This window comes from Trematomus bernacchii, unplaced genomic scaffold (assembly GCF_902827165.1).
Source record: "Trematomus bernacchii unplaced genomic scaffold, fTreBer1.1, whole genome shotgun sequence".
Taxonomy (NCBI): Eukaryota; Metazoa; Chordata; class Actinopteri; order Perciformes; family Nototheniidae; genus Trematomus; species Trematomus bernacchii.
In genome coordinates, this window is record NW_022987835.1 from 116,278 (window position 1) to 127,188 (window position 10,911).

Sequence of the window (10,911 nt, forward strand, 5' to 3'; positions counted from 1 at the left end):
TTTGTCTCTGGGGTGGCGGGGGAGCGGAGACGTGGGACGGAGCCCCTGCAGCCGCTGAAGGACCCTGACACCGCGGCTGTGGGCGTCTCTCCGCCTGCCGCTGTGGCTGGGTCGGACGCTGCGGCTGCTGCGGGAGTTGATGCCCAGCAGGCTGGAGCCAGCTGACGTGCTGGCGGATGTCGTCCGCCTGTTCTGCAGCCGACTTCATGGACTCCACCATGGCGTGGAACTGGGGTCCGAACAGCCCGTCCAGGCTGATTGGCGCGTCCAGAAGCATCTTCCTGGCCGTCTCTGTAAGTGACGCCTGCTGCAGCCAGAGGTGGCGCTGAATCTGCGTCACCCACGCGGCGATCCTCGCCTGGGAGACAGCGACAGACGCGCACAGTGTGAGCGCCGTGCTGGCCGCCTTGCCGATCTCCTCCGCTTCATCAGCGGCCAAGGTGGTGGACCGCTCCACCAGCGTCACCACCGAGTTTGAGAACAGCGCGATGTTGTTCGCCGCCGCCGACGCCTGAAAGGCACACTGGTGCACCCGGTCGGCCTGGCGGGCGACATACTGGTCCCTGGGGGAGGCCAACGTAGGGCGCCGTCCGGCGATCACGTTGGCCTGTCTCACCCCAAAAAACGCCGTCAGGCTCGGCTCCAAAGAAGGGGTGGCTGGGAAACCAGCATCTGTGAACCCCTCCACCTTGGTGAGGGGAACAAATGTGGCCACCGGAGCCTTCAGGGTCCTCGGGTTCGCCGCCGCCCCCTCCTGGTACCTCCTGATGGCGGTGAAGCGTGGCCAGACCGGGTCACTCCTGACCGTCTGCACCCGCGAAAAAAACTCCGGTCATATCGTCCGGAGCACACCTCTCCTGAGCTGGGGGAACGGGGAGACCTCTGCAGGCGGCCGCCTTGCATATGATCTCCGGTAGTTCCCCCAGGATGCCACCTATCACCGGCAGCGCCGTGGTGACGGAGAAGGGGACCGCGTGCTCGTCCGCCAAGCCGGCACCCTGCTCCGACTCTGTCTCCCCCGTCTGGGGGAGAGGAGGGAGGGGAGAGGAGGGAGGGGAGAACCGTACGGTGAACCGTGGAGGGAGGCGGGGTAGGAGTCGTCCGACACCTGCCCGGCACTCGGCTCCAGAGACATGAGGCCGCCGTCCACGGGCTCGAAAGCCTGGACGGGCCAATCGTCCTCCTCGGCCGCAGCAGCGAGAGCGTCCGCTCTTCGCTTCCTGTCGTCCGCGGGGAGACGGGCACAGTGTGTGCATGCCACCTGCTGGCTGAGAGCCGCGTATGCGTGCTCTGGCCCCAGGCAGGATTCGCACATCGTGTGCTGGTCGTAACTCATAATGTATCCAGAGCCACATGAGGGACAATCTCTCACACAATTGCTGCTCATGATTGCTCTGTTAATGAAAGTGTCTCTTGTGCTTCAGTAACGGGGTGCTGAAGAAAAAGAGGGAGCAGGTTGTCGGGCCTCCTTCCTATTTATACCGGAAGGGAGCCCGAGGGTGGGGCCCACCTTGCGGGCGGGCGTGGACTACAAGTGTTTCAGTGCTGCGCGGGTGCGCAGGGGGATTACCCAATAGCGATAGCCTTAGAGGGCGAAGCCATATACGAAATAGAACCAACTGTTGCTATCTTTAAACTATGCCGCCGAAACATAATTTCAGCCAATCAGCGTCGTCAAATCTGATGGTCACAGGGCTCCTACGTGAGCGCCCGGTGCAGTCTGTGAGTTGTTTGGACTCGTATCCAAGGAGACAAAACAGGAAGCTGTCATACACTCTGGAAGCTACCATTAGCAGCTAATGAAAACTCCGTTTTTGACATAAAAATTGAATTATGGATCATCAATCATTTGTGACAGACACATTGGATTAACCTATGGATTAACCTTCAGCTGCGTTTTTCTCGTTTTTGATCAGAATTGTTATTCTGCAAAAGGTGAGCATATCTCCGTGTTTTGCTACCTAAAGCTACGTCGTGTGATGTCTGTATTTGCTTCCCCTGTCGCGAGTTCTGATCGCTCAGTGATGATACTTATATTTCTAGAATATGTGGAATCTCAGCTTGTAAGGTTGTTTGTGCATATCCGATAAGTATATCGATTGATTTATACCTAGAGTGCGTTAGGATTTTTTCGCTCAGGGCTCATTTAGACGCTTCTTGTGATACTTGTGTTTTGTTTCGGTAAACATGGTTCATATCATCAGTTAGCTGCGTTTCCTCTGAGTAGGACACATGAATAGTTTATTACATTTTAAGAAGCCCTGAGACACAGTTTCGTGAGAAAGAAAACGGGGGGAAAAAGCCCCTTAACAGGTTAAATGGGAATTAAATCAGTGTTCCCAAAGCCCCGGTGTTCTGCAGTTTGTGTGGGCATACTGTACTGTTGCACAGTTTATGCTGTAGAAACTATGTCCAGGACAAGGTGTTTGGAAGTTTTGGAAGATTCATAGCTCTAACCACACTGAAGTTATGGAGGTATTGATCAGTCTTCTCATATTTTTAAGCCTCCCCCCCCCACTAACATCACCAGAAGTCATAATTTAAGGGGTCTTTTCTCCAAAAAAATTACCGGGGGAGCATCCCCCCGGACCCTGTTGATGAATCGTGATCTTCTCGCTCCCAGGAAAGAAACTTAAAATAATGAGACTAATGGAGTCTCTGAAAAGGTTCAAATGGGTACTTTAATTAAGTAACGTGGTTAAAGAACAAGCATAGGTAAGGAAGAGACAAAGCCGGTGATGTCTCCAGGGAGCTGCAGCGTAGAAAAGAGACCGGGTTGTCCTCTCTCATCCCTTTTATCCTCTCCTCGTTCTCTCCCGCTGTGCAGATAGTGGGACCGCCCTTCTCATCTGCTTTAATTCGACATCGCGTGAAACAGATGATTTCGACATTCTGTATTCCCTGCCTACTTCCTTATCTCTGTCATGACTTTCTATTTAATACCTTATAAACAGCTGTAATAGTTAGTTTAGAAGTCCTAGAAACACCTCTACGGCACAGTTCTCATTTTCGGTAACCACCTCTGTCGTCATAGCTACTCACGTATGTGGAAACACTCTACGATCAACTGTACCTTCATTTAATATTCAGCAGTAATAATATCTCGACGTCTATAGATGTAGTGTTAAAGTCCGTAGGTTTTGGTGTGTAACACTCCATGTCATTTTCACTTCACATTCAGAAAACACATGGTTAGCTACATTCTACATACTGTCCGGATATGAAGGATTTTCAGAATAAAAGCTTGGCATTGAGATTTCCTGAGAACTTCCGGGTTTTTTCACAATAAAACAGCTTTTAAACTGACGATATGTTTTAGACTGAATTATGCCATTTAAACATTGATTTTAATTTCTAACAACCCCTCTAGTATTGTTTGATCACCATTTCCACAGCCCCACCTAAAATATTTTCCACCAGCCGCCACTGTAACAAGCCATTACCATGCTGTCATGAACGTGCGGTGCTGTTACGTGTACGCAAATTGACGTGCTTCATGTGAACGAGCCTTTTGGGGGGCGTGGTTAAAGTTGCGCATGCGCTATGAGCGCACATACGGGTACTTCTCAGGCATGCTGGGTAATCTGTGACGTTTCGCTCTTTCAAAAGTTGGGCCATTTTATCATCATGCGCGAATGAGCAGCTCTCATAGGAATGAATGAGGCCCCGCCTCCCACGCTGTATCCAGTTCTTATTATACATCCATGATGAGGCCCCGCCTCCCACGCTGTATCCAGTTCTTATTATACATCCATGATGAGGCCCCGCCTCCCACGCTGTATCCAGTTCTTATTATACATCCATGATGAGGCCCCGCCTCCCACGCTGTATCCAGTTCTTATTATACATCCATGATGAGGCCCCGCCTCCCACGCTGTATCCAGTTCTTATTATACATCCATGATGAGGCCCCGCCTCCCACGCTGTATCCAGTTCTTATTATACATCCATGATGAGGCCCCGCCTCCCACGCTGTATCCAGTTCTTATTATACATCCATGGTAAGAACTCAAGAAAGATAGTTCAGGAAGTGAAGGAGAGGGTTTTGAGGAAAATGCTCCTAAATAAATTCCTACATTTCCTGAAACCTTTTTGATAAATGTTGAAGCACCATTACAAACTAAACATGATCAGAGCAGGTGAGTTTCTACCTGAGGGGGGAGGTGTTCAGGTCACATGACTTCATGACAAGAGGAACACATGACACAGACCTGTTCAGGTCACATGACTTCACAAACTGCTCTACATCATGATGACTCAGATCTGTCACTAAATATGTTTATAATTAATTTAAACTGGTTATAAAACGTGTTTCCACCGGAAGTGCGTCTGTCTGGGTCTCCATGGTCACCTGGCTGTCACAGACCGGTTGTCAGGGAGACGGTGTTTGGATGGAGGCGGGGCTCCCCCTGCTGGAGGAGAGCGGAACTGCACCTGAGTTATATTATATATATATAGGTGTGTTATCACCTCTCACACTCTTTATCACCTCTCACACACTTGATCACCTCTCACACACTTTATCACCTCTCACACACTTGATCACCTCTCACACACTTGATCACCTCTCACACACTTGATCACCTCTCACACACTTTACATGTCTGTTTAAATTCAAGGTCAGAAGAACTCAGAAGTACGAGTATAATAATAATTGAACTGTTGAAACAACATCAAACATTCATCTGCTACTCAGTAGTATGTATCTAATACCTAATATATATATATCATTCCAATAACTTGTATATAGACTCGTACTGCACTATTCCACATCATCACTTTGTATTGCTCTTGCTCTTATAGTTATTATGTTATTATGTTGCATTGTTGGAGAAGCCTGTGACATAAGATTTTCAACGACATAATTACTCTGTAGCTATGTCAGATTGACAATAAAGAACCTTGAACCTTGAACCTTGAACCTTGAACAATCTGTGGGTGATTTTATGGTTTGGAGCAGGAGTTAAAACAAAGCATAATTCAGTTTAAAAGGATTTACAGAAACACTTTTTGGGAAAACTGAGAATGAAGAGAGGTGACTGAAGATGAGACATTAATGTATAAATGTATAAACTATGAGAATGAAGAGAGGTGACTGAAGATGAGACATTAATGTATAAATGTATAAACTATGAGAATGAAGAGGAGACTGAAGAGGAGACATTAATGTATAAATGTATAAACTATGAGAATGAAGAGGTGACTGAAGATGAGACATTAATGTATAAATGTATAAACTATGAGAATGAAGAGGAGACTGAAGAGGAGACATTATTGTATAAATGTAAATGTAGGAATAACTTGCATAAAGATTTAAAGGACATCATTGATCAAGTAAGGGGTGGGAATGAATAAGCTTTGCTTCCTCCTGCTCCCTTTCGGACACATGTGATTTATTATTATTAATATGAAGACTTTTTTTGTTGAATATATAAATATCATGAATGTGGATAAATACTGTGTTTTATATATACGGTATTCTGTTTTTCACATTTGTTATTTTTTTAATCTGTTCGAAATAAAGATTGAAATGAAACTGATTATTATCTAACATATATAATATACTAATATCACTGTTTATAATGCAGCCTGGGTATTACCTTCTGTATACGTGAGTGCAGAGCAGCTGCACGTGTAAATAAGTGAGTACAAGTACCTGGAACATGTACTCAAAGTATTACTAACGGCGCAGCACTGACACGTCTAATAATTACAAACACATTTAAAGAAAGAGAGATTTATAGACAGGAAGAAATGAATCACCAAGCTGTTATATTATAAACACTATATATAATACATTATAGTACATCAGAAACCACCTGAAGACCACCTGAAGACCACCTGAAGACCACCTGAAGACCACCTGAAGACCACCTGAGTGTTCACACATTACAGAAACAGCTATTCTCTAAATGAGAGCTGCAATGTTATTGGTCTGACTCTGATCAGGTGTCGTGTGACGTGTCTCTCAGTGTGTGTGTGTGTGTGTGTGTGTGTGTGTGTGTGTGTGTGTGTGTGTGTGTGTGTGTGTGTGTGTGTGTCTCAGGGTAGATTCAGCAGGTCATGTTTGGAGTACAGCTCCTCAGTGATGGTGTAGACCTCCCCCAGCACGGGCACGGCCCCCCCCAGCACCTCCACAGCCTGCGGGGGCTCTCCAGCGTTCAGCATCCTCAGGAAGGGGTCTCGGGGGGGCAGCATCTTGAAGGCCAGGCCGGCTGCAGAGCGGATCACCCAGGGGTGGTGCTGCGAGAGGGACTGGGAGTAGGCCAAGGAGCACAGGGTGGGGGGGGTGCCCTCGTCTCTGCTGACCCCCCCCAGGAAGAGCTGCAGCCAGCGGAGCGCTCTGTGGAGCCGGAGGAGGGTCCGGCAGCCAGACACCCCCCTGGTGCCGGACGCAGGGTGATCCCCCCCCTCCACCAAGCCGCTCTGCAGCTCGTACTGAACCATGGACTGCAGCGACAGGTAGTGAGCCCCCTCAGGACCCCCCCGCAGCGACACCAGGATGCTCAGCTTGTTCACCACGTCTTTGGAGATGAAGCCAAACACACTGCCAAGGCTGTTCAGCAACCTTTAAAGAGAGCAGAGAAGAAGAGATGAAACACACACACACACACACTGCCAAGGCTGTTCAGCAACCTTTAAAGAGAGCAGAGAAGAAGAGATGAAACACACACACACACTGCCAAGGCTGTTCAGCAACCTTTAAAGAGAGCAGAGAAGAAGAGATGAAACACACACACACACACACACACACACACACACACACACACACACACACACACACACACACACACACACACACACACACACACACACACACACACACACACACACACACACACACACACACACACACACACACACACACACACACACACACACACACCACACACAACACACACACACACACACACACACACACACACACACACACACACACACACACACACACACACACACACACACACACACACACACACACACTAAAGTTGACTCACTTGACCAGCGCCCTCCAGCCCTCCACATATTGATCCATGAAGATCTCCTTGCTGTCGGACAGACTGAGCTTGAAGGAGTCGATCACTTCCTGGAGAGAGAACTCCTCCGACATGCTGCTTCAATAACAGAACCTACAGAACCACAGGAACCAGAACTAACAGAACCAAAGGAACCACAACCAGGAACCACAACTAGAGAGAGACCGGAGAGAGACCGGAGAGAGACCGGAGGAATTAAGACCGGAAGAGACTCTTCAGGAACAACCTGTCAGTCCAGATCCCTCTCTACTGCGCAGACTCCAGATCCGTCTCTAGTGCGCCGACTCCAACCGGTGAACTCCGGAAAACTGAGGACTTCGCCTTCAAAATAAAAGCGTTGCCTTCCATGAAAATATGTACAAGAACCACAAGTTAATAATAAAGTAAAATATGAAACATGCTATGAAGAATATTACAATATAAAGTCAGCAGAGTAGATTAAAAAGTACAATACAAATTGAAAAACATTATAAAAATATGTATTGGAAAGAAATACAGTTCCAGCTACTTTATTTTGAAGGCGTCCACCGGAAGTGGTGTCTGTTGTTTAAAAGAGGGGCAGAAATTATCCTCGTGTTTCTGTTAAGAAGTTAGATTCAAACATTCCCCATTCATTATAAAGTTAGTTATACAGTTAGTTATAAAGGTAATCAATAGTTTAACCTGTGAGATGCCGGAGATCAAAGTGACGCCGCTGGGTGAGTGACGTCAGGCTGCTAGCCACCGTTAGCTCCTGAATGCTAACTGTCAACAACAGTCTCTATTTAAACTTCTTCACTCAGTTTAACTGCAAACACTGTTATTCTCTCTCTCATAGCGGAGCTGCTGTGTGTCCTGGGTTCATCATGTTCTGTTTCTATTCTCTCTCTCATAGCGGAGCTGCTGTGTGTCCTGGGTTCATCATGTTCTGTTTCTATTCTCTCTCTCATAGCGGAGCTGCTGTGTGTCCTGGGTTCATCATGTTCTGTTTCTATTCTCTCTCTCATAGCAGAGCTGCTGTGTGTCCTGGGTTCATCATGTTCTGTTTCTATTCTCTCTCTCATAGCGGAGCTGCTGTGTGTCCTGGGTTCATCATGTTCTGTTTCTATTCTCTCTCTCATAGCGGAGCTGCTGTGTGTCCTGGGTTCATCATGTTCTGTTTCTATTCTCTCTCATAGCGGAGCTGCTGTGTGTCCTGGGTTCATCATGTTCTGTTTCTATTCTCTCTCTCATAGCAGAGCTGCTGTGTGTCCTGGGTTCATCATGTTCTGTTTCTATTCTCTCTCTCATAGCGGAGCTGCTGTGTGTCCTGGGTTCATCATGTTCTGTTTCTATTCTCTCTCTCATAGCGGAGCTGCTGTGTGTCCTGGGTTCATCATGTAGTTGAACCCAGTTGATATGTAGTACAGGAGGTTATAGTCTTTAAAGGATATGTAGTACAGGAGGTTATAGTCTTTAAAGGATATGTAGTACAGGAGGTTATAGTCTTTAAAGGATATGTAGTACAGGAGGTTATAGTCTTTAAAGGATATGTAGTACAGGAGGTTATAGTCTTTAAAGGATATGTAGTACAGGAGGTAATAGTCTTTAAAGGATATGTAATACAGGAGGTTATAGTCTTTAAAGGATATGTAGTACAGGAGGTAATAGTCTTTAAAGGATATGTAATACAGGAGGTTATAGTCTTTAAAGGATATGTAGTACAGGAGGTTATAGTCTTTAAAGGATATGTAATACAGGAGGTTATAGTCTTTAAAGGATATGTAGTACAGGAGGTTATAGTCTTTAAAGGATATGTAATACAGGAGGTTATAGTCTTTAAAGGATATGTAGTACAGGAGGTAATAGTCTTTAAAGGATATGTAGTACAGGAGGTTATAGTCTTTAAAGGATATGTAGTACAGGAGGTAATAGTCTTTAAAGGATATGTAGTACAGGAGGTTATAGTCTTTAAAGGATATGTAGTACAGGAGGTAATAGTCTTTAAAGGATATGTAGTACAGGAGGTTATAGTCTTTAAAGGATATGTAGTACAGGAGGTTATAGTCTTTAAAGGATATGTAATACAGGAGGTTATAGTCTTTAAAGGAAATGTAGTACAGGTATTACAGATGGAGGTACAGTAGTCCGGCAGTGGCTCAGTCAGTAGGGGCTTGGACTGGGAGCACAGGATGTATTTATATATATATATATATTTATATATGTGTATTATATATGTATTAATATGTGTATTTCTGTGTGTATGTAGGAGCGGGGCAGGACGTGGGGCGCAGCTGCATTCTGGTCTCCATCGGGGGGAAGAACATCATGCTGGACTGTGGCATGCACATGGGATACAACGATGATGTAATATTACTATCATTACATTCAAGTAAACATGTTGTTGTTGTTGTTGTAATATAATAAGGCTGTGTTTCAGAGGCGGTTCCCAGACTTCTCGTACATCACTCAGAACGGACGGCTCACTGAGTTCCTGGACTGCGTCATCATCAGGTCTTTATTACACTTCTTTAATATGTAGACATGTATTCATGAGGATGAACCCCTTGAGATGCACCGTCTGGGTTTCCAGGGGGTCCCGACAGAAGCACCGTCTCACAGAGAGACATGAACAACACAACAGAAAGCAAAGCATGACATGAATATACAAATAAATAAATGTTAACCCATTATCCCAGTCACTTCCACCTGGACCACTGCGGGGCGCTGCCCTTCATGAGTGAGATGGTGGGCTACGACGGACCCATCTATATGACCCACCCCACGAAGGCCATCTGCCCCATCCTGCTGGAGGACTTCAGGAAGATCACCGTGGACAAGAAGGGGGAGACCAACTTCTTCACCTCGCAGATGATCAAGGACTGCATGAAGAAAGTAGTTCCTCTCAACCTGCACCAGACCGTCCAGGTGAGACCAGACCAGGTCTCCACAGATCAATATCACACACCTGAGGGTATCCACAGATCAATATCACACACCTGAGGGTATCCACAGATCAATATCACACACCTGAGGGTATCCACAGATCAATATCACACACCTGAGGGTATCCACAGATCAATATCACACACCTGAGGGTATCCACAGATCAATATCACACACCTGAGGGTCTCCACAGATCAATATCACACACCTGAGGGTCTCCATAGATCAATATCACACACCTGAGGGTATCCACAGATCAATATCACACACCTGAGGGTCTCCATAGATCAATAGCATACACCTGAGGGTCTCCATAGATCAATATCACACACCTGAGGGTCTCCATAGATCAATATCACACACCTGAGGGTATCCACAGATCAATATCACACACCTGAGGGTATCCACAGATCAATATCACACACCTGAGGGTCTCCATAGATCAATATCACACACCTGAGGGTCTCCACAGATCAATATCACAAACCTGAGGGTATCCACAGATCAATATCACACACCTGAGGGTATCCACAGATCAATATCACACACCTGAGGGTCTCCACAGATCAATATCACACACCTGAGGGTCTCCACAGATCAATATCAAACACCTGAGGGTCACCACAGATCAATATCACACACCTGAGGGTCACCACAGATCAATATCACACACCTGAGGGTCTCCATAGATCAATATCACACACCTGAGGGTCACCACAGATCAATATCACACACCTGAGGGTCTCCACAGATCAATATCACACACTTGAGGGTCTCCACAGATCAATATCACACACCTGAGGGTCTCCATAGAGGGTCTCCATAGATCAATATCACACACCTGAGGGTCTCCACAGATCAATATCACACACCTGAGGGTCTCCATAGATCAATATCACACACCTGAGGGTCTCCATAGAGGGTCTCCATAGATCAATATCACACACCTGAGGGTCTCCACAGAGGGTCT

The 10,911-nt window shown here is 46.4% G+C and overlaps 2 protein-coding genes across 3 annotated transcripts in view; one reads left to right on the forward strand and one right to left on the reverse strand.

Annotated features, from left to right (window-relative positions):
- Window positions 1-5,721: 5,721 nt before the first annotated feature.
- On the reverse strand, window positions 5,722-7,297 carry cptp (ceramide-1-phosphate transfer protein). The gene is made up of 2 exons (XM_034152748.1): window positions 6,999-7,297; window positions 5,722-6,568 (listed from the first exon to the last, which is right to left on the reverse strand). Exons 1-2 carry the CDS (start codon window positions 7,109-7,111, stop codon window positions 6,043-6,045), a joined length of 639 nt encoding a protein of 212 aa, XP_034008639.1. The 5' UTR covers window positions 7,112-7,297; the 3' UTR covers window positions 5,722-6,042.
- Window positions 7,298-7,541: 244 nt separating this feature from the next.
- Window positions 7,542-10,911, forward strand: part of ints11 (integrator complex subunit 11) — a 26,804-nt gene continuing 23,434 nt past the window's right edge. For both annotated transcript variants that reach the window (XM_034152752.1, XM_034152754.1), the window contains exons 1-4: window positions 7,542-7,735; window positions 9,265-9,362; window positions 9,436-9,509; window positions 9,695-9,923. In XM_034152752.1, coding sequence (XP_034008643.1) covers window positions 7,708-7,735; window positions 9,265-9,362; window positions 9,436-9,509; window positions 9,695-9,923 — 429 coding nt within the window. In that variant the 5' untranslated portion in view covers window positions 7,542-7,707. The remainder of the gene's footprint in view (window positions 7,736-9,264; window positions 9,363-9,435; window positions 9,510-9,694; window positions 9,924-10,911) is intronic.

Coding starts and splice junctions, on each gene's coding strand:
- cptp (XM_034152748.1), bottom strand. CDS start 7,111: ATGTCGGAGGAGTTCTCTCTCCAGGAAGTGATCGACTCCTTCAAGCTC. Junction 6,569..6,998: donor GGCTGGAGGGCGCTGGTCAA/GTGAGTCAACTT, acceptor CTCTCTTTAAAG/GTTGCTGAACAGCCTTGGCA.